Raw genomic sequence first — 23,985 nt, forward strand, 5'->3', positions numbered from 1 at the left:
GAGATGTTCAGTTTAAACCACTGATCTGGAATAGTAGTTCAGTCTGGCCACGGAGGTTGGAGCTTATGAATTATTGGAAGATGTGCCCAAATCCATGTGCATTATGCTAAGTATATTTGTCTCTATGTGATAGATGTTATTTTCCCATAACATAATGTTCAGATAATAAAAAAGTACAAAAGCTTGTATCCTAGCTTTTTGTCCTTTTGTTGTTGTTATTATAAAACACAACTAGTGTATGTGAATGGTAAAAGTGGTAGTGAATGATAAAAATACCACTAGTGTAATGTGGGAATAAATTGAGATTTTTTGATGGTTATCACACATAACATTTTTAGACCTGTCTTGGACTTGATAGTGACTTAGGTCTGTCTTCTAGAAAATTCCTGTCACAGAGGGCTGAGTTCTTGTTCTCAGCTGTGTGCAACTCATAGAGAGCTATAGTTTAACGTAGAAACCTGACTTTGTCCCTTTGTTTCACCAGTTAGAAGGTTAGATCTCATGCAGAGCTTAAGGGTTTGCTGATGGTCAGCATTTCAGTGAGAAGAATCTTAGTACACTGTATCTGCTAATTTGACCTTGGGTATTTTTTCCATCATAAAGGTCTGGCCCTGTAATGGGCTTTTGAAGATTTGTGTGAAGGGTGCTGTCCTTGGTGCAAAGAACACAAGTGTTATAAGTTGGAAGGTGAAGGTTTAGTCAGGGTGGCTTCCTGAAGAAGGGTTATGAAGAAGTCACTCTACTAATTTAGGCTAAAGGTCTGATTGCCTAATATTTTTGACTTATTAATAAGCATATTGCTATAGACTATATAATTAAACAGGAACCCTCTGTCCAATTTGTTAATAGTTTTGGAAGTATAAAGACATCAGGCTATGAATTTTGATCTTTTTAATCAGATATATGAAAAATAAGATGAATTATAGGACTTTTGTTCATACATTTGTGGGTAGATCTTTAAAACAAAGTATTGGATTTTTGTTCATTTTAAGAGCTCGTCAGTCAGTCAGTCAACTTCTCAGAGTAGCAACCCAGGTGTCCAGAGAAAATCATCACACGTAAGTGACAGAAAAGGAAGCAGGCGGAGAATGGATACTGAAGAACGGAAAGATAAAGGTATGTTATTTCAGCATTTGAAAGCAGATGCTAGAGCTGTGTGTCTGGTTTAAAGTCATAGGCTGGGAAAGAACCCTTTCTAAATCATTAAGTAGTGTAACAGGCACATATCTCACTTGCAGAGAAACATTGACACAGGCTAAAAGCATGTTAAATGTTACCCTGAAAACTACATTTTTCATTGACTAAACACAGTTCAAATAGTACTTTAGCCTTTGTCTTCATATTTTGTTGTTCTAGCCTCAGACCTATCTAGTAGCTGATACTGTCTTTTTTTTTTTTTTTTTTTTTTTTTAATCTTGATCTGTTACAGACTCTGTTCATGGGCATATTCATTTGGATAAAAAACCTGAGCCAAGCACACTGGAGGTAAATGTTTTAAATAATAATTATATCTCCCTCCCGCCCTAAACATGATAAAATAGCAGGAAGAAGGAGAAGCTGGAGATGATTTCATCATTTCATAACTAAGTATTACAGAAGTAGAAAAGTGGGAAAAGATGATGGTACTTGAGAATTCACTCACAAATTATAACTCATATATTCGTGATGACCTATCTGAATCAGTGGAAAGTAGCTTTTACTTTCCATTATTCTATAGTAGATTGAGATTTTTAAAGATTTTTGAAACCACATTTCCAGTAAAAACTGCCCAGCAGTTTGGTATGATCAAGATGTGCAGGCCAACTTACCTGTTGAAGACCAGATATAATTGAAAAAATACTTAGTCCTGAGAGGGTTCAGTCAGGTACAGGTAGGGTATATAGGCAACTACGTATACCACTGTATAGGCAACCTTGATTATTCTAGAATGTGGGTTTCGGTTTTTTTTTTAAGATTTTATTTATTTATTTGATAGAGATCACAAGTAAGCAGAGCAGCCGCTAGAGAGAGAGGGGGAAGCAGGCTCCCTGCTGAGCAGAGCCCGATGCAGGGCTTGATCCCAGAACCCTGAGATGATGACATGAGCTGAAGGCAGAGGCTTAACCCACTGAGCCACCCAGATGCTGCCTAGAATGTGGTCTTTGAAATATAAAATTTCATTTTTTTTGTTTCCAAAGAATGTTAGTGATGATAAATGTGCAAGAGTTTCATCACCATCAAAGTCAAAGAAATTAGAGTGCCCACCTGTAGAGCAAGTAAGTACATTGTTATATTTGACATCTAATGCTTCATTTTCTGGGTTTCATTCTTTCTTTCTTTCTTTTTTTTTTTTTTTAAAGATTTTATTTATTTATTTGTCAGAGAGAGAGCGAGAGTGAGCACAGGCAGACAGAGTGGCAGGCAGAGTCAGAGGGAGAAGCAGGCTCCCTGCGGAGCAAGGAGCCTGATGTGGGACTCGATCCCAGGACGCTGGGATCATGACCTGAGCCGAAGGCAGCTGCTTAACCAACTGAGCCACCCAGGTGTCCCCATTCTCTGGGTTTCTTATGTCTTTAAACGATGATCTAAAAACAAAATGGGAAGTAGCTTCATAATCTATAATCTTTTTGTTGTGTATTTAGAATGTTTTCAGTTTCTGTGGATTTTTTGTTGTTTCTAAATATTCCTCAGCCCAGTGTGGGTCTCATACTCAGAACCCTGACATCAACCCTTCATGCTCTACTGACTGAGCCAGCCAGGTGCTTTTGTGGAATGTTAATTTTTATAACGCCATTTTTTGGATCTGGATGCCATACTTCTGAATTGATCTCGAATAAGTTTGTATTTGGTATCTTGTGTTATCTTTGTGGTGGGTTGGCTTGGCTTGAAAATCAGGTTTTTGAAGGGAAATTACAAATTTCTGCTTTATTTCTAAACTTTAAAGAGTTGTTTGAATCTTTAACAATTATTTCGTAGAAGGGAGGGAATGATTTTAGAGGTTAGAAAAATAGACACTTAGAAATCAGTACCATCAATTTACAGATATAATGAAGAAGGAACTTGAGTTCTCTTAGATGCTTTGGTTCTCAGTCTAATATAGGAGTACAATTCTTAGTCTTTCCTTGCCTTTCAGTTAACATCCTTCATGTCATTTGGAGAGCAGTTTAGGGTATGTCTTTGTATGAGGAGCAATTGAAAATAACTCATGAATTTCAAAACGATTTCAGTGGTTTTTGCATTCTTTCCTTAAAAGCATAATGTTCAGGTTGTTTTAGAGTTTGTTTTTATCTCTTCCACTGTCTTTTGTGACTTGGTAGGTAATCCCTGGTTAGGATCAAATTTGTTTGTGTGGAATTTTCAGCTACTGTTTTTCATTGCTAGGATCAGAAAGAACGTTTATATAGAAACCACAGTTATGTAAAAGGTGACTGATGATACATTTGGTGTTAAAATTAGTGTTAAGCGAAATGAATTCTTGTCTTTTTCCACCCCACCCCCCACTCCCCGAAGAAGCCAGCAGAGCACGTGTCTTTGTCAAATCCAGCTCCCCTTCTAGTTTCTCCAGAGGTACATCTTACTCCTGCGGTGCCTTCTTTACCAGCCACTGTGCCAGCCTGGCCAAGTGAACCTACAACTTTTGGACCAACAGGTTAGATAAGAATGTAAAAATTCCTTGAATCAACCAACAAAAGCCTTCCAAGTCAGTGACTTCAAGTTCTTTTTTAAAATTATTATTATTATTTAATGTTTTATTTTACTTTTTAAAGTAACCTCTACACCCAGCATGGGTTTGAACTCCCAACCTGAAGATCAAGAATTGCATGCTCTATTACCGACTGAGACTGAGCCAGCCAGTCACCCCAGGGATTTCAAATTTTTCATAGCTCGAACTCAGAGCAGGGTTAGTTGTGCAGAGCCTCACAGGTTTTTTGTGATCCTCTGCTCTCCTTCCAGTGTGAGAGGGCCAGTTTAGTTTGGTATTCATTTGAGATATACCCTCCAGAATCTCAGGAGGAAGATGTTTGAGCTGGTTGTCTCATTGGTTGCTTTTGTCACCCAGCACTGACACCACAGTTTGCATTTCCCATCAACCGGCTCTGTATACCTCCCCCTGCCTCAGCCATTGGACCTTTTGCCTGGCTCTGTCTTGCTCATGTTTCTAAGAGCTATGAGTAGAAGACAGTGATTCAAAGTTTGTTTCCTGAGCTCATTTCCTCCTTATGTGTCTAAGAAGGTTCTTAGTTGATATAAAAGGTACTTCTTTAGGTTTTTTTATATACTGTTTTATCAGCTATATCAGTTATGCAGCTTTTTTTTTTTTTTAACCTCTTAGCTTAATGAAACCTTATATTTGTGAGGAGAAATAGTTTCACCTTTTTATAGTTTGTGCTTCCTTTCTCTCTTTTGTAGGTGTCCCTGCTCAAATTCCTGTTTTGTCAGTGACACAGACTCTGACCACTGGACCTGATTCTGCTGTGTCCCAAGCTCATTTAACACCCTCCCCAGTTCCTGTGTCAATACAGGCAGTTAACCAGCCCTTGATGCCTTTGCCTCAGACATTGAGCCTTTACCAAGACCCACTCTACCCTGGGTTTCCTTACAATGAAAAGGGAGATCGAGCCATTGCACCACCTTATTCACTGTGTCACACTGGGGAGGACCTGCCTAAAGGTGAGATCCTTCTCTAAGTTCCGCTTGATTTTATTTATCAAATACTGATGGGGTTTCAGGGAGAAATATGAATAGAAGTCAGAGGTTATATTACTGAGTAAGCCGAAGGACTGACTTCAAGAAGAAAAGAGATTTGGCTGTCATTTACTTTCTTGTTTCAGCTTTTGTTTGATTAGAATATGTTTTTTCTCTGTTTAGTAACTGTCCCTCCCTTGTGTCTTTATTTTTGTTTTTTTTTTTCAAAACAGCCTAAAACCATTTTGAATTAAATCTTAATGATGTCACTAAGTAGGTAACCTAAACATTCCTGAGTTTTCTCATCACTGGACTGGGTTTTGAAACTACTTCTGTTCATTCATGAAAAAATGATAAAAGAATTACATAACTATATATACATATATATTTTTTAAGAGATACTATTATTTGACACAATGAGAGAGGGAACATAAGCAGAGGGAGTGGGAGAGGGAGAAGTAGACTTTCCACTGAGCAAGGAGCCTGACGTGGGGCTCGATCCCAGGATACTAGGATCCTGACCTGAGCTGAATGCAGATGCTTGATAACTGAGCCACCAGGCACCCAACAAGATATATTTTATAAGAAATTTTTTTTTAAATTTGCTTTTGTTTTTTTTTCTTAAAGGAATTTCAGTTTGCAAAGTTTGCTAGCTGTAGAAAAATTGAAGAGTGCGCTCTGACTGTATGCTCTTTACCTGGATTTTTGTGGCTAATTTTGTTAGTGGTTTGATGCTTGGGTCTGTGGATAACTGGTTAATGTCAAATGAATACCTACTAATCTTTTGTTACTAATAAGTTAGATGTATGTTGATTTTACCCATAAGCCCCAACATTTTTATTTCATAATTTTTAAAACCCCACAGAGTTAAAAATATGATGAACACCTGAGTTTCCTTCACACAAAATTAATTTTTAACAGATAAAATCTCAGTTTAAGCCATTTTCGGACTTAGATATTAGCATAGAGAAAGCCTGTTGAGCCTGGAATTCCTCAATAGTAACAGCTTGGTTTTGGTTATATTACCGTTTATAGTCTATGTTTTATATCACCGGCTACAGAAAACATTTCAGTAGGCAAAATTGTGTTTAGAGCTATATATTGTTTAAGGATAGTGGGGCAGGGGAACCTTTTTGAATGTGTAATTTTAGTGATTATTATGTTATTTATTTTTAGATAAGAACATTCTTCGATTCTTCTTTAATCTTGGTGTAAAGGTATTTATATTTCATCATTTTAAAGTTATCTTTAAGTTAATACTGTTTTAAATTGTCAATATTTAAATCTTAACTCTTATCTTGTCAGTGAATAACCTAAGGTTTACCAAATCACATTTTAAGAACTAGGATTTTTCAGTACTGTACAGTTTCTTTTTAGTGGTGGTTGAGGCTCCAGTATTTGCCTGCTTTTCCTTTTAACTGGCAGTGGTTAACTTTGTAAGTATATTCAGGAAATAGTCCCCGTCCCCTGGGCATCCTGGTGAAAAAGCCTTCATTGAGGAATTCTGTGAAAGATCTGGGTTTGAAATTCTGTTCCATCGCTGTTTTAGGTGTATATCCCTGGGCAAGTCATTTAATGTATCTTAGCCTAGCGTTTTTCATTTGTGTTATGTGGATAATATTCTTCCATCTGCCTCATTTATTGAGAGAATCAAAGGGAAGAACTTAGGAAAGTTCTCCAGTGGAAGGTGGTGTGTTCACTAGCAGAGCAGAGGTATCCTTTGGGAAGTGGTCAGCCTAGGCTGGAGAACTCTATGTCCTTGTCAGTGGTGGATTATCTCCTGTTTTGGATTAATTTCTATGGGTTTTAGACCATTAAAATATCAAGTGTGCCCTACTGTAGTCTACTGGTAATTTCATCAAAGGTCATTCGGTTAATTTTATTGTCTATAGTATTCATTGTTATTTAACTAGTTAATGTTGACTTTAGCCAATTGGTTAATTTGCCAATTAACTGGTAAATTTTTCTTTATGTTTGGAGTTTAGCTGGCCCTTTGTAGGGGGTAAGATTTGCTTTATTTTCAGTATTTCCCTTCTGACTGGAGGTCTAACTTTATTTTTTATCTTATTTTTTTAAAGATTTTATTTATTTATTTGACACACAGTAAGAGAGGGAACACAAGCAGGGGAGAGTGGGAGAGAGAGAAGCAGGCTTCCTGCTGAACAGGGAGCCTGACACGGGGCTTTTTCCTGGGACTGTGGGATCATGACCTGAGCCACCTGGGCGCCCCTGGAGGTCTAACTTTCGTCTGTGCAGTTGGAATGCTCTTAGGGCTCCTGAACCTGTAGAGGCCTGACATTGGGATCATCTACTTCTATACTGTTGTTTTTTTGGTAGAACAGAAAGGTCCAGACCAATTAACTAGTTGACATGGGGTCACATAATGAGTTAGTGGTAGAGCCAGAACATGAATGTAGGTTAAGCTAGAGAGCCAGTGATTGAGATGTTTATTCAAAGCTGGAGGCTCAAGTGCTTGATGGTGGTTGTTTCTGGGACCTGTATCGTCCAGAGTTGTTTCCATGCAATTATATCCAAAGGATGGAATTAGTGATCCTGATAATCATTGTGTGAGTTCATCATATTGTCTCCTGTCATCTTAATACCAGGACCTTTGGTTGGTTTCAGGATAGGAAAAAAGAATGGAATCTTAGATCAGTGACTTAATTTTGTAATTCCTTTTCATGTTACATATCACAGTGATGATATAGTCTTGTCAGGTATGGGGAACTTGAAGCACTCGTCTGAACTTCTTCCCCTCCCCCTTCTTTTGCTAATGTAACTGTTTTTTGTGTCTTTTAGGCATATAGTTGTCCTATGTGGGCCCCACATTCTTATCTGTACCCTTTGCACCAGGCCTACCTGGCAGCCTGCAGGATGTACCCAAAAGTCTCTGTCCCTGTGTATCCTCCAAATCCTTGGTTCCAGGAAGCTCCTTCTGCTCAAAATGAAAGTGATTGTACCTGTTCCGATGCACACTTTCCTATGCAGACTGAGGCCAGTGTTAATGGTCAGATGCCACAGGCAGAGATTGGACCGCCAACATTTTCTTCACCTCTGGTTATCCCTCCATCTCAGGTGTCTGAAAGTCAAGGACCGTTGTCTTATCAGGCTGATCTTGAATCTGAAAACCCTGGGCAGCTTCTTCATGCTGAATACGAAGAGTCACTAGGTGGCAAGAACATGTTCCCGCAACCGTCCTTTGGACCGAATCCATTCTTAGGCCCAGTTCCCATTGCACCTCCTTTCTTTCCTCACGTTTGGTATGGGTACCCTTTCCAGGGATTTATAGAAAATCCAGTAATGCGGCAGAATATTGTTCTGCCCTCTGATGAGAAGGAACTGGATCTGCCCCTGGAAAATCTGGATCTGTCTAAAGAATGTGGTTCAGTTTCCACAGTGGATGAGTTTCAGGAGGCCAGAGGTGAAGGTGCACATTCTCTCCCTGAAACAAGTGTGAGTAAGCATGAAGGCCGGGCAGAGCAGGCGTCCCAGACACCCAAGGCAGATATGGCATTGGCTTCCATCCCTCCTGTAGTAGAGGAAAAGGCCCATCTTCCCACTCAGATTCTAAATAGAGAGCGAGAAACTGTGCCTGTTGAACTTGAGCCTAAAAAGACCATTCCAAGTCTGAAAGAAAAATCAGAAAAAGTCAAAGATCCTAAGACTGCTGCTGATGTGGTCAGTGGGGCCAACTCTGTAGATAGCAGAGTGCAAAGACCAAAAGAAGAGAGTTCGGAAGATGAAAACGAAGTGTCTAATATTCTGAGAAGTGGTCGATCCAAGCAGTTTTATAATCAGACTTACGGAGGCAGGAAGTACAAAAGTGATTGGGGCTCTTCTGGTAGAGGAGGATATCAGCATGCAAGAGGTGAGGAGTCCTGGAAAGGGCAGCCAAGCAGAAGCCGAGATGAAGGATATCAGTACCATCGAAATGCCCGAGGACGGCCTTACCGCGGGGATAGGAGGAGATCGGGGATGGGAGATGGCCATCGCGGGCAAAACACTTGATGGTTGTTGCTGTGGTATTTTAGAGCAGAAACCTCTTCTTAAGTGGAATGTTTCTGAAGGCTTTAAGAAAATACATTAAAATAAAACCCAAATTCGAACTATCTCCTCCCCTCCCCCTTGACCCTCACTCCCATCCTGGACAACAGATTTTGGATATGTGTTCAAGGGGCAAGTGAATTCCTGGCATTGCCATTTTTCTTTGTTCACAATCTGTTTATCAGGTAACTGCCCCCATAAAAAGTAGAAAATAAGTTTGTTAAAGTATTTTTTATAAACAGCTTAATATAAAACTTAGATTTAGTGTTTGGTTTTTTTCCTTATATAAGTTTAATTTTAAATGTTGGAAATGTGTGCTTTATAGTGTTTACTAAAGGTGACAAGAAAAATACCATTTGACACACTATAGATTCCAAAACATAACATTGCACCAAATAGAAACATATATTTTATTATGCAATGCCTTAGTCATAAACTGGGCTCAAATAATTCTTAGCCTAAAACACTGTTGTCTTTTGAAATGCTTCCAACCCAAAGGCCTTTCATCTCAATATCTGTCAAACTTGAATAATGTCTTCTCTTTAATATTACACATAAGGCAGCCTATTAACCTGTGTCTTAGAAATGTTGTATATAGTTCTTTTAATATTCATAGGGTATATTTTTGAATTTCGGTGAGTATTTGTTGAACTTGAGATCGCATACAAGACAAGACGTTTAAGAAATAATAGGAAATCTAATGAAATGGCTGTTTCCACCAAGAATTCCTAGCACTGGTGTAAATATCATGGTGCCTACTTGAAAGAAATGTAGATGCTATGCATTTTGAAAATAATCTGCATCTGTTAAAACTGCAGAAGTTTTTTAATGCCACTTTAACACTAATGCACTGACAGATTTAAATATTTTGAGAAGAAATGTTAAAAATTTTTAGCTTGACAGGTTTCTATGGAGTTACTGTGTTTTGTTTTTCTCTTTGCACCATTGGTTATGTGTATCACTTTACATTTGCATGTTCAACTTGTCACTCGCCTGGAACTATTGTACAAAAACAGGATGATTGTGATTTCTAGTTCTTTTCTAGAGGATGCTGCTAGAAACAGGTTGCTTTGCAGTTTATGGCTTGTTTACCCTTTCGGTAACCTAGCTCTTCTGATCCTGCTTCTTTTCCGTCTTTGCAGTATTCACAGAAATTCCCTTTGCATGTTGCACTCTCAGTTGGAGATTTAACTCTGAAGCAACACAGTATTCATGCCTCTGTGTTACTCTATAAAAATAACTGTAGCTTATGGTTCTTATTTGTACATACCAATGTGAAAAATCTACCCTTTTTCTTACGTTCTCTTTTGATCAGGAAGTTTGAGTGCTATGCAAAATAATGTAGTAATTTCTCTTTGCATGCCATGTGTAATATACCTAGCCAAAAATAGATTTTGTTTTTTAAAGGCAAATACAATTCACTTGAATTTGACAAACTGAAGCAGATGAGTTTTCTGGGTTCTTTGATTACCCACAGGAATGTTTGGATGCCATCTAGGCTCAGTTGAATCTCCACTGTACTGTAATAATGGTTATTTACCTCTGTGTTGTTTTAATTATCTAATGTCTGTGTAACTGCTGATTTAGAAGTGATTAGCATTTAGATGTTTTGTAACATAGGATTTTAGAGAGCACTTTGAAAGATAACATTTTTATTATGATGGTGCTAGGTAAAAATTTGTAAAGATGGATGGGTGTGTAGAAAAAAAATTTGAGGGTACTTGTTGAAGTTTCTTTTGTCACCTTCTAAGCAAGAACAATTGAGGAAGGTACTGCTGAAGCCATTTTGTTTTCTTAGTTAACATCAACAGTTGTTAATGGAATGAGAAGATTGCATAGGGTCCCTCCACTTTCAGCTAATGCTTTTTAATGTCACATTAGCTTATCTGATAATTTTTATGAAAACACATTTAGATACAATGATCAGATTTAAAAGTTCAATAGAAGTTTGATCTCAGGAGTCCAAAAAAATTGCTCTTTGCAGTATCTTTCATTTTATTGACTGAGATTTGAATCTCTCTTCTGGAAATGTCTAAAACGTGGGTAGGGAAGAATACTGTTCATTTCTTCACTGTCACTCTGTCTTACCTCAGTTGAGTAGCGGAATACTCTCTAGTTCCTGCAGGAAATACTGATCTGCTTCCTGTTTCCCAAATCTTACCTCCAGGACATGATGGAAACAGTGCTGAAAGAGAACGTTAGCAGATTATACTTTACGCAGTGACCTCTGGAATAAAAGAACTCTGACTTTTGATAATTAGTTTTAAAATTAATTAGTCTTTGCATGAAGGTCAGTTTTATTTTTTTTTTCCTTTAGTTTTGTTTTAAATGTATTAGTGCAGGGGATTTTGCCTTATGCTGAGGTCAAACTAGGGCCGAGCAAGCTTTTGTCCTCCTTCATTTTAACTGAGTCATAAGGTATGTTGACATGAGATATAATGTTTCTATATAAGAGAAAAACAGAAGCTTAGAAGTGAGAATCATTTGTCTTTTGAGTTAGAAATTATGGAAATTCACTGTAATAAGATTACTCACATTTTGAAGAACACAGATGTTAAGAACGACCAAAGCTCACCTGTTCATTTTTGTTAGTTGTTTTTGCTGAACTTGGTCCCTGTCCCTTCCTTTTTAGTATCGTGTGCATTTCTCTTCAAGTCTAGTTTCCTCTCAGTTACATCTTTGGCTCTTGTTCCATGTACTCCTTGGCAGTAGGACACTAGCATCTGTGCAGTCCTCATCTTGTTTCCTGTTAACCCGTATGTTCATTTTCATGGCTGACCTAAATTCAGACCCTGTCTCGACCTGGCAGGAGTAGGTCTTCCCAAACCACGATGTTGATAACAGCTTATTTGATGCAAACTATGTATATTCTTGCAGTGTGTTTCCTTTGTGACTCAAGGTTGAATTAAAATGCCTGTGAACTGCAAACTTGCTTATGATTGACTTGGTGCAATAAAGTTCCTTTCTAACCGTTTCTGGTTTAGAAAACATTCAGCCATCCTAGAAACTAGCAATATTTATTTATGCCTCATTTATTTTACCTTTGGTTTTAGATGAGGTAACCTTAGACTTTCACTTATGGGTACTAAGCAAGGTCCATTTTAGTGTAGCTGAAGAGAATGCATATTTGGCTACACAGTTTCTGTTTACTGTATTTTGCTTCCTATTTAATGTCTAAATGCTATTGTGTTTTTGTTTAAAATCTTAGTAATGGCTCAGTTCCAGTATGTCAGTTTCAGAGAACTAAGGTTTTGCTACAAGTATCAGCCATTTACTTTCCCACTAATTGGGATTTCCCACTAACTGGGAATTTTTTTCCCCCCTGAGATGTAAGTTTTAGAAAAATCTTAGAAGAGGGGTGGGTGCATGTCTTAATGCTGGGAAACAGCAACTTTGGGGTTGAATTTACTTGAATGGATTAAAAAATTGCATTGTTACAGAGCTAGAAGAAAATTTATGTATGAAAAATGATAATAGCCTTACACTGAGTACAAATAATACTTAAAAGCATGTGAAGATGTGATCATTTGTGATGTTACCTGTAAAAAAAAAAAAAGTATATATACATATCTTTTGAAGTGTTGAAAGGAAAATAGTACTTTATATTCTTTATCATATCACTTTTTGTAAGTGTTGAATATATTCCTGTTTATTTTTCTATGTTCTGTTTTGTAGCCTTAAGAAGTGTTTCAAACATATCTGAATGTATAAAATAAGAGTAAATGCCCTACATGGTGTGATGCTGCATTATATATAAAACTGTATGCATATATTAAATTTTGTCTCTTGATTCTGCTTGTGATTCTTTGGTTTCAGGGCTAACCGAGTAATATAGCATATTAATCTTAAGAGGAGTTTTAGTAAGCATCTAAGAACAAGAGATGATTTCCATTGTTTCTATTCAGTCAGAAGACAATTCTAGTATATGCAACTAAAAATCATGTGGGATGATTTGTAATCTATAGGGTAGGTACTGTTATTTTCCCTACTGAATATATATAAAACTGAGATAGGCCAAGTAGTTTAATTTAACTAAGGGGGTAGCTAATAAGTGGTAGCTCTGAGTGGTTTTAGAGCTAGTGCTCTCTACCATTTTTCCAGCATTCATGAAATGAAATGGGATGTGTAGACTAAGAATAATTTACAGATTAAATGATGTTTCTTAAAGTTAGTATTCAGTATAGGCATATTTTATGCTGCTTTGCTTTATTGTCCTTTGCAGATACTATTTTTACAAATACAACGTGTGTGACAGCCCTGCACTGAGCAAGTCTCTTGATGCCATTTTTCCAGCATTTGCTCACTCTGTCATATTTTTGGTAATTCTTGCAATATTTCAAGCTGTTTCATTATAATTGTTGGGGTGAACTATTAGTGATTATTAGGACTTGCTGAAAGCTCAGTTGATGGTTAGTATCTTTTAGCAATAAAATATATATACATTTTAAAAAAATTTTTATTATTTGACAGGCAGAGATAACAAGTAGGCAGAGAGGCAGGCAGAGAGAGAGAGAGGAGGAAGCAGGCTCCCCGCTGAGCAGAGACCCCCGATGCGGGGCTCGGTCCCAGGACCCCAGGATCATGACCCGAGCTGAAGGCAGAGGCTTTAACCCACTGAGCCACCCAGGAGCCCCTATATACATTTTTTTAAAAAATGATTTTATTTGAGAGAGAGAGCACAAGCAGAATGAGGGTCAGAGGGAGAAGTAGACTCCTGCTGAACAGGGAGCCCAATGTGGGACTCAATCCTGGCACTCCAGGGTCATGACCTGAGCTGAAGGCAGATGCTTATAACTGAGCCACCCAGGCGCCCAGCAATAAAATATTTTTAAGGTTACGTGCATTGTCTTTAGACATAATGCTATTACTGCACACTTGTAGTGTAAACATTTATATGCACTGGGACACCAAAGAAATTGATTACCTTAAGACCCACAGTATCGCTGGGGTTTACCTCTATTACTTGTCTAATGAAGAAAGATAAATCATTCAAAAGTTTTACTTGGGGGCACCTGGGTGGCTCAGTGGGTTAAAGCCCCTGCCTTCGGCTCAGGTCATGATCCCAGATCCTGGGATCGAGCCCCACATTGGGCTCTCAGCTCAGCCGGGAGCCTGCTTCTTTCTCTTTCTCTGCCTGCCTCTCTGCTTACTTGTATTCTGTGTCTGTCAAATAAATAATCTTTAAAAAAAAAAAAAAAGTTTTACTTGAAAACTGAAGTAGCAGGTACACTTAAGCACTTTGAAAATCCAAGTTCCTTAATGCTGTTTAATCTTAATATATGGACTTTGTCTTAAGAATGGCTTACCCGGGAAGGAGAGCCTGAAAGAAAGGCTTCCTTTTCAGTACAAGTGTTTGGCGGAGGTGATCTGGGAACAGAGGCAGCAAGCTCAGAATGTTAAGTTGGTGTTAGACATGGTAGCTAGTTGTTTGGGATTGCCCAACTAGGTGAGTGAAGTATTGCAGAACCTTGGAATGTAGGGAAAGAAAGAGGGGAAGCATTTCGCTGTTAGCGATGTGAGTGCCACTGTCTTTCCCCACGTAGTCAGTAGAGAAGCTGTGGAGTATGAGAAAAGCAAGAAGGGTGTCTTGGTTGAGCCCTTTCACGATAGGTCACTTGAAGTGGATGGGATAAAAGGTGAAACCAAGTGACCGAAAATGTTCTGTATAGTTTTCCTTAAAGCTTTCTATAATTAGGGCTTGCTTTCCACTTTGAGTATTTGTTTGTCTAGGGAATAGTATGAGACTACTACAGAAGGAGGTTAAATAGCTTCCTTGCATAAACCTTAAATTTATAAAGCTCTTCTTAAAGTGTGAATCATGCATTCATCAGAATGGTGAAGCTACAAACATTGGTTATAAAAAAAAGTTAGCATTTTTTAGATCTGACTTTATTAGAAGTTGGAGCTTCACATCTCATCCTTTTTTTTTTTTTAAGATTTTATTTATTTGACAGAGATCACAAGCAGGCAGAGGCAGGCAGGGGGTGGGGGTGGGGGGAAGCAGGCTCCCTGCCCAGCAGAGAGCCTGATGTGGGGCTTAATCCCAGGACCTTGGGATCATTACCGGAGCCAAAGGCAGAGGCTTAATCCACTGAGCCACCCAGGTGCCCCACAAAGCCCACCCTTTTAAAATACATACCATACCTGTGATTTTATTTCCCACTTAAGGGAAAAAAAAAAAAAAAACCTAGATCAAAGATGTAAATACAGATGAACAGTGTGATTCTCATGGCCTCCTAGCCCTTTTAATCTTTTACTTAACTGTCAGCAAAAATTCTGTGTAGTAAGCTAATTTTTTTCTTTTAAATGAAGACTGGCTTTGGACTAAGCACCTGCTTATGGAGTAGAAAACAACCAGTACACCTAGGGATGTACATATTACTATGTAACTTCTTGCGTTATTTCTTGTGAATTCTGAATTAGAAGTCAGTAAAAGCATTTAAGTCCTTCGTAATTTTATAAGGCATATGTAATTATTTGGTATATTCACATATTAGGGCCAAAAATGGAGACCAGAAACTGGAGGTACAGACTCTTGAAAGGGGCACAAGGCTGTAGCCCGTGGGAAGGGATGATGGACATGGTTGACCGTCTGATTAGCTGAGAACTGTGTAGGTCTGAGCGAGACTAGGGCACATGCAAGGTTGGAGGCTGGAACTAACACATTTGTATTAAAGATAGGAGCATCCCACTAAATAGGGCAGTCAAAAGAGTGAAAAGTCCCTATATCTAAAAATCCCAAACACTGAGCATGTTACTCTGCAAGCTAAGATGCAAAGTGGCTCCCAGCTGGTGGTAATACACTTGGGTCACCGGCAGCTCATGTAGAACCTTTGGAGACAGACCTCAGCCAAGGAGGCAAGATTACGTGAACAGGAAACCAGTTTGACTTACGGTAGCCTAAATAAACAGATGCACTTCCCTCTCATGTAAGTCTGGAGGGAAGGGCAGTTGGCAATTAAGCAGTTTTAATGCGAAGACTAGCAACCTTAGTTGCTTACTTTGAATTTACTAGCTAGATCTGGGTCAACATGGCCATGCCTAGCTGCAAGAGAGATTAGGAAAATACTGACTGTCATGACTAGCTTAGCCCATTTATGATTCTCCATCTGGGGCTGGGCACATGCGACCTAGTCAAACTGCAAGGAGGGAGGTGCTGGTGAGTAGGACACTGGGTGGGAAAGAAAACACCAAACCTCAGAACTTTCAGAGATAGAACCTCACTAGACATCAATTCACAGACCAAGTTATAAACAATTACAGGTTAAGTGGTAGTTCAAAATACTAAAACAGGGGTGCGTGGGTGGCTCAGTCAGTTAAACATCTGTCTTTAGCTCATGATCCGAGTCCTGGGATAGAGCCCTACATAGGGCCCTCTCTCTGCCCGCCACCCCCTCTGCTTCTGCTGTCAAATCTTAAAACACTAAGACAACAGAATAAAAATTATAAGCTCCTGTATAACTGCTATCTTGATAATTCTACCTGCTCCAGTAAGTGTGGGTTTTGCTTTCTCTGATCCCTACCATGAGTATGTAAAAACCTCAAATTTCTATCTTGAAGGCACAGAAAATTTACACTGTATTCATCCTTTTCTATTAATCTCCATGCCCATGCTGATTTCTGCCTCTGACCTTTCATTTATTCTGCCTTTACATTGCAAATTTATCATTTGTTGTTATAGGTGCTATTTTTCCTGAGAGCTACCTACTCCTTCACTTAGCCCTTTATGGCTCTCCAATCCATAAGTTTCTCTTCTGAACCCCTAGGTGTGCATCATATGCCAGACACTGGGTTCAGAGCTTGACATAAATGTATCTAAATGTTAATGGATACCAAAGAAACCATAGAACCAACTGAGTAGTTTATCCAGTCTTCCTACTTTCTCTCTAGCAAATAGTTTCATTCTTTACACACAGAAGGCAAACTACATGCCAGATGCCAAAATAGCAGTTATAAGCAAGAGATTTGAGACTGGGCTTCAAGATGCTAGAGTCTAAAATTATGTTAATATTGCCATACACTGGTTGAACATAGTACAGATTATCTCTTTATTAAAGATGTAAAAACATAAATGATCTCTAACAGCTGATACATATAGCATCCAAAATTCAAAAGGTAATGGTTCTATGTGTATATCTCAATTTCTCACCTGTTCTTCAACAAAGCTGTTATTCCCCAAAGGCTTATTGTCTTGAGTATCCTTTTGGTATTTTAATATTTTGTATATTTTCATATAAATGATGTGTTGGACTATTTAGAGATACTTACCAATTAGGACATACTGAGCATTCTTTCTAAATGTAATAGCTAACATCTGCACTGTTGGTGTATTTGAGATGGTATTACTGATTTTTATAGAAAAACTTTTTTATGTTAGCACAACTGTAAATTCTTATTGCTATTTAAAAATTTAAATCCATATTTTAAAAATTTTCATTTACATGAACAATATCACAACTAATACATACTCTGTCATCAGCAATTAAGTAGAGCTGTGTTCTTATCACAAGTGTATTCTCTAGGACAGAATACGGAATCAGTAAGTAAAAACTTGTGTCTTATTTTATTCAATATACTTGAAATAATCATTCAGAAATTTAACCTATCTTTAAAAATAGGCACTACTTATTTTAGTATAATCCCACTTATGTACAAAACAAACCCTTTACATATTCACACTTAGGTAAGTGCACAGAAAAAAACCATAAAAGGATATATATTATTAAATGCAAACACTGGTAACCTTTTGGGAGGGTAATGTGAGGAGAGATCGTTAACTTTTTATTACATGTATTTCAGTAGGTTTGAGTTTTTCACACAAACATGTATTTATGGATTACTTACTCCTAAAATTATTTTTTTTAAAAGGCCAAATGGGGACCAGTTAAACCATATTTTCTGTTCACCGTCTGCATATTAACAGTTGTTTCAAGGAGCTCTAAAGTCTTCAGTAATTTCCAATTCTATTTTGCTTGCCCCATTAATTTACTTAGTAAACTCTTTTCCTCACTTGTAGTATAAGTTAGTTCCAGTTCAGTGCATTAGAAGTGTAACTGAAAGTGGTGTCACACTACAACCCACTGTTCAAACTCAGGAACTCAAAAGATATGGGTAAGTTTTTAGAGCTCTTGCTACATATAGTATCCAAAATTGCCCCCCACCCCCAATCAAATAGGTTTAGATCATGTCCTCTACATTCAAACATGGAGGTGAGTATATTTGGTACCAAGAGGTACTTTACATTGCTATCTGGGGACTTGTTTGCATTAATGTTGCCTGTAGGAAAGTGGCTTACTCTCCTTGGCTGCCCATTAGAAATCTGTTTAAAATTACATAGATGCTTAGGGCATCAACTCTAAAGATTTTGAGCCTATACTTTGAAAGGAAGCAAATACTCTTTAAAATCCTTTTCCTAAATCTTGATCAGTGATTGTACAATTGTGTAAAGAATGTTACTTTGAGAATTATAGAATATAGAATTTTATGGAATACTAAAACTGAGTAATTCATAGTAAAGTTAGCGTTTTTTTCTGGTGGATGGGGGGGAAGGGTGTTGAAATGACTTTTGATATTCAAAAGAGATTCAAAAGCACCAAAAACATTGTAAACAATGCTTAAGTTGGGAACATGGCCATTTTCCAAACAGTGGTGTTTTATAGTAGATCCTCTTCCTTTTAAAGTCTCAACACCCTGAAAACCTAGTGCAAAGACTGAAAACAAATAACAAATATAATCCTGATGTTTATTTATCAAATTTCTTTAGTGGAATCTTCGACCGGCTTTTAAAATAAGGGCAGTTTCATTATAGAGGAATATTTGGCAAACACTAAGTACAGAAAGCTTTTTCAAGATTTTTAAAAGGGGGTAACACTGGTCAGCATTTGGTACATGAATTTGATAACACCTACTGAAAATCTTCCCATACATCATGAAAACTTGGAGGTAATTTGTGTAGCTTGAAATGTCGTCATTTTAGAATGTTAAAAAGGGCCTTATCTAGAACAGAAAAATGTATTTTCTGTGTTCAGACTGTAATTTACAACACAACTGGCTTTTGATGTTACATTAAGTAAATTATACTTCAAGCTCCAGAGTATGTGGGGCATAAAACCTGATTAAAGTTTTATATGACAAAAATCCCAATGTTTCCTTTAAGAAATGGCTTTTCAATATTCTGATTCGGCTTTTCAATATTCTGATTAAGTCTAGTCATCCAAGAAAAAGTAGTTTCCACTCTTCTTTTGTTCTACATCCTAAAAAATAGAGAAACAACAAAATCAACACCATTCTCCTGTATGCTGAGGGTAGACGTTCACCCACAGTATTGGTTAGTAGTGTTTACAACAGCACCTCTACAACCACCTCTGCACTCACTGTCTGCATCTGGATATTCCTGGATCCACTAAATCAAAGACAAGATCAGGACCTCTGTTACTTATCCCTACCACCAGAAAACTTCCCTTAGTCCACCTCAAGCAAAGCCCCTTTATATAAAATGCCTTACTTACGTATGTAAAATTTTGCTATAGAAAATACTATTTTCAGCTGAAGTATTAAATTCCATTTTCATCATTTTGATTTTATTTACTTATTTTTTAAAGATTTTATTTATTTGACAGAGATCACAAATAGGCAGAGAGGCAGGCAGAGAGAGAAGGAAGCAGGCTCCCCACTGAGCAGAGAGCCCGACTCGGGGCTCGATCCCAGGACCCGGGATCATGAACTGACCCGAAGGCAGAGGCTTTTAACCCACTGAGCCACCCAGGTGCCCCTCATCATTTTGACTTTAACAAGCCTCTAGTCCAGAAGGTTAACACTGTCAGTCTGAGAACTATTACACAAAGTGCATATAAAAAGTATTTATTCCCAGTACTGTTCATAGACTGGCCAGTAATGATCCATCCACCCATCTGCCTAGAGTTTCCTATTTAGGATCAAGGTATGACGACTAAGATGAGTGGGCACAGAGGAATGATGACTAGGTATATCTGGGGCCAGAACCATGGTTTCTACACAAGAAAAAGACAAATATAACATTTTAACACTTTGGAAGGAATTCTTAGGAAAATTAAGCTGTGCAAAAGTGTTGTAGAATTTAGTTCCTCTTTTCTACTTAATACGATTTTTAAAACAAAACTTTTCAAGTCAGAACTTGTAACTTCATTATCCTGACCAGACAGTAAAATAATTTTTAAACAAAATACACAGCAAAGTCTAAAGACATCAATACACTGTGTCAACCTCTTAAGAATACATGATGTGGGGCACCTGGGTGGCTCTTCGGGTTAAAGCCTTTGCCTTTGGCTCAGATCATGATCTCAGTGTCCTGGGATGGAGCCCCGAATCAGGCTCTCTGCTCAGCAGGGAGCCTGCTTCCTCCCCTCTCTCTGCCGGCCTCTCTACCTACTTATGATCTCTGTCTGTCAAGTAAATAAATAAAATTAAAAAAAAAAAAGAATACATGATGTATACTGATTGACCTGGTCTCTGCTTTCTAAGGTTATAGTTTACTAGCAAAGCTAGAGTACAAATATGAAAATAATAAAATCTAGTAAATGCTAGTATTAAGGACAAGAGCTAGAGGGACATGAAACATAAGCATTTTAAGTAGGCACCACAGGAGACAAAAATACAGCAATTTTTTTTTACAGTTAATTCACTTTTTTTTTCTGAGTGGCCAAGAAATTACTGCTTTCTTAAAAAACGGTTGCATACACTCAATTAATTGTAGGGGGCATAATTAATAACTTTATATATCACAAAGAAAGGAAAATACTGCCAATTAAACTGACAAAATGTTTTTCCATTGTGTAGAAGTTTATGCTCATTGAAGGAGTGTATCTGGATTTGTAAAATATTTTAATCAGGTGTTGGCTGCTCTGTGTGCAACAGAAGAAAAACAGATGAGAGAAAGTGGTCATGGTTTTCCGTAAAAACTTCCTTGTTTTGACAGTGAGTTAGTGTGATCTTTCTGAAGATATTTAAAATAGCAATTAAACTCAACACAGGCAGTACAGCAGTGGGGGTAGAGCTCCGAGATAACATCAACAGGTCTGAGTTTGTGTAGCAAAAGCAACTGCATCATTATTGCCTACCAGAATGAAGGATGCCATCAGATATTCAGGTGAAAAATATGAATCTTAGAATTAACGAAGTGACAATTTTTTTTTTAATGAAACAGCTTTCCGTGCTCGCTTCGGCAGCACATATACTAATGAAACAGCTTTCCAATATGAAACATTCCTTCCGATCATTTATTGTAAGAAATTATCCATGATTTGAGTTTTCCTACCTACCTTAATTGAATTGAGTTTGTTTATTCTTGGCCTATAGTTGTTTGGATCTCTTCTGAATGTAATTTCAAGCTGAGACAAAAATTTATTCATGCCAGCCAAAAGGGTTTGAGGACTAGAGGAAAAATAAGACATCAATTGTGATTAAAATTAATCCCACAAATTTCACTACATTTTGGGATGAAGAGCAGCATGGTTCCCTCATAGTTCCCCAATCATAAGTTCTCTAGGTAATAGTATAATCATAGCATATTATAAATTCTATGCTCAGAAGGGTCTTTGCTTGGACTGTTTAGTTTATTTGGCTATATTTTTGTGTAAAACAAACCCAGTTTAAACTATGTTTCTGATCTGGAAAAAGAAACATTTAAGAAATACTACTTTAGAAAAAACTACTGTAGAAAAACAAATTAAAAGATTAATTAGGAGATTACAGAATTTCCAATCTGACATTTTCAGGAGAGTAGAGAATCTAACAGAAAAGGTAATATGAACATCAGAAATTGAGCACTGGAGGGAATATGTACAGCACAAAGGATTATACTTTGTAACTCCTTTTTCAATATCTATGCTTTATTCATCTTTTTTACCCAAACTAATTCTTAAATCATACTAAACTGCATCATACTTGTGGAACATTTTAAACATTTTTGTAAATATAAAGGATTGTTGTTTGAATTCAATAAGCTTTCTATAGTCTATGAAATTTCCCTCTCAAAGAAATATGTTAATTCTCAATTGGTTAAAAACTTTAAAATGAAAACAAAGGAATTTGGGGAAGTTAAGTTCTTTAATTTTTTGGATGAATTACTCAAATAGCAACTCCACTCCTCCCTCTTTAATATCAGAAACATGTTGCAATCACATGAAATTGGTACTTTCATAGGAAAAAGATGGTGGCATATCAGTAATTCCATATGTTTCAAACTAACAAGGTTGTAGTATCAAAAAGTATAAAAAAATTCTCATTACACTGATTTGAATGTTAGACTTCTCTATATGACAAATGCTCTCATTTAAGCCAATAAAGAAAAAGAAAAAAGGGGAAATGGTAAAATCATTCACTTTTGTCTCTGTTGTAGATCAGTACCAGATATTTGGGATCCACTGTGAGCATTACCACTAGCAGCGTAAGTTGGGCAAACCAAATAACCTATGAGCATCTTGTTTTCTTTATCTGCCGTATAGCGCATCAATGGTTTTCAGGGAATCAAAATCCTAATCTGTTTTGAAAATCCAAATAATGAAGTAGACAGAAGTTAACTTGCAGGAAAAAATGAGCAGCCCAGAGCTCTGCATGCTTATCTCCCTGGGTCAGGAGTTCTAAGGTCTGAACACTAGTTTTTCCAGTCCCAACCAGTATATATTCAACATGAATAATCACGCAAGTCACAATCATTCCTAGAATTACTGGCTACCTCTTTAAAAATTAAAATGGTACGGTAAGTGTTTATAAGCTTAAAGGAAAAATTTGAGTAATAACTTTTTAATTTTAAGAGCTTACAAATAGGGTTGAATGTCTCAGAAAATCATTTTACCTGTTTGCGACTGTGTTCTTAGATGGAATGCCATCAAAAACGATGACTCGATCTGCTAGATAGGTTGCCATAATGAAGTCATGTTCTACAACAAAGGCTGTCTTCTTAGCATGGAGTATGAAACTAAAATACATGAATTTGAAAATGTTTCCAGTTTTCTGTTACCAACTATTCAAATGCTGTAGTAAGCACTGTTGTATGCCAGTGCACATCATTAAAACTAATATTCTTACTGGCAGGACATTACCGTTTGACAACTCGAGCTGCCATCAATCTTTGCTCAGAATCCAAATACGCAGATGGTTCATCAATTAAATAGACATCAGCAGGCTTGCCCAGACAAAGTGCCAATGCCACTCGCTGCAGTTCACCACCAGATAACGTCTGCACCTATTTGGAGAAGAAGTTTAGCAAACTATGTAGAGACATACAAGTTTAAAATACAATAAAAATCAGAGTATGTACTTCTTGATCGATGATGTTTTCAATCTGCAGAGGCTTCATCACATCGGTCACGAATTGTGGATGAGTGTAAGCATCTCTTATCTTCTCATGTAGCAACTGTCGAACACTTCCCTGTTTTTAGTGAGAAAAGTATTGAAATTTTATTTCAGTACAGAACTCCTCTAATTATCAATTTAACCTCCAGAGCCAAAAAAAATATCAATTTGCCACCCACAGATATATTTTTATGCTTATTCATCATCTATAGCATGTTCTGAAATTTTTATGTTAAAAACCCATCATGTCCAATAAGTTAAAAAAGCATCTTAAAATCTGAAATAGAAAATGATGACTGTTTCAAGAAAGATTATCATTTGAGAATAGGATTCTCAAGGTCAGCATGGGTATCAAGTACCCTCTGGCAATCAGAAAGATAACACAAAATGCCTAACATGATGGGGATGAATCTTAAGATGTCCTGTGCTTGTTGTTTTAGAAGAGGGCTGAGTCTGAGAACTTAAAAGCTAAGCTTATACAAAGTATCAAAAATAAATTTTTATTGTAAGCTATCTCAAATAGGCCTGACAAAGTGGTACTGAGTACAAGTACCATAGTTCCAATTTCATGGATATACCACACTGTTTACCCATTCATCAGTTAATAGATATTGAGATGGTTTTCCACTTTCTGACTATTATGAATAATGCATTGCGTGATTAGCGTCTCTGCATGGCCGGGACTTGCAAATTTTTGTGTTGAGAAAGGTCTTCATTTCTCCTGGGTATGCGTAATTAGGAGTGGAAATGCTGGTTCATATGTAACTCTATGCTAATCAAATGAGGAACTGTCAAGTTTTTTAAAAGTGGCTCTTATACCATAACATCTTGCATTCCCATCAGCAATGCATGAGGTTTCGGTTTATCCATACTTTTACCAATACTTGTTACTGTCTTTTTAAGTCATCCTGTGGGTTGTAGTATCTCACTGTAGTTTTATTTGCA

The 23,985-nt window shown here is 37.3% G+C and overlaps 2 protein-coding genes across 5 annotated transcripts in view; one reads left to right on the forward strand and one right to left on the reverse strand.

The window, feature by feature from the left end:
• The window catches only part of OTUD4 (OTU deubiquitinase 4), a 47,047-nt gene extending 34,548 nt beyond the window's left edge, over positions 1-12,499 (forward strand). For 3 of the 4 annotated variants that reach the window (XM_044224935.1, XM_044224937.1, XM_044224939.1), the window contains exons 15-21: positions 993-1,116; positions 1,430-1,485; positions 2,178-2,255; positions 3,490-3,628; positions 4,390-4,650; positions 5,842-5,882; positions 7,465-12,499. In XM_044224935.1, the coding sequence (XP_044080870.1) occupies positions 993-1,116; positions 1,430-1,485; positions 2,178-2,255; positions 3,490-3,628; positions 4,390-4,650; positions 5,842-5,882; positions 7,465-8,673 (1,908 nt within the window). In that variant the 3' untranslated portion in view covers positions 8,674-12,499. The remainder of the gene's footprint in view (positions 1-992; positions 1,117-1,429; positions 1,486-2,177; positions 2,256-3,489; positions 3,629-4,389; positions 4,651-5,841; positions 5,883-7,464) is intronic. The other variant, XM_044224938.1, reaches the window with a different exon arrangement.
• A 4,754-nt stretch (positions 12,500-17,253) lies between these two features.
• ABCE1 (ATP binding cassette subfamily E member 1) overlaps positions 17,254-23,985 on the reverse strand; it is a 32,122-nt gene continuing 25,390 nt past the window's right edge. Inside the window, exons 14-18 of the mRNA XM_044224940.1 lie at positions 23,006-23,116; positions 22,788-22,930; positions 22,541-22,663; positions 21,006-21,117; positions 17,254-18,962 (exon numbers count right to left, since the gene is read on the reverse strand). Coding sequence (XP_044080875.1) covers positions 18,915-18,962; positions 21,006-21,117; positions 22,541-22,663; positions 22,788-22,930; positions 23,006-23,116 — 537 coding nt within the window. The 3' untranslated portion in view covers positions 17,254-18,914. The remainder of the gene's footprint in view (positions 18,963-21,005; positions 21,118-22,540; positions 22,664-22,787; positions 22,931-23,005; positions 23,117-23,985) is intronic.

The sequence above is a fragment of the Neovison vison genome, chromosome 11 (assembly GCF_020171115.1).
Source record: "Neovison vison isolate M4711 chromosome 11, ASM_NN_V1, whole genome shotgun sequence".
Lineage (NCBI taxonomy): Eukaryota > Metazoa > Chordata > Mammalia > Carnivora > Mustelidae > Neogale > Neogale vison.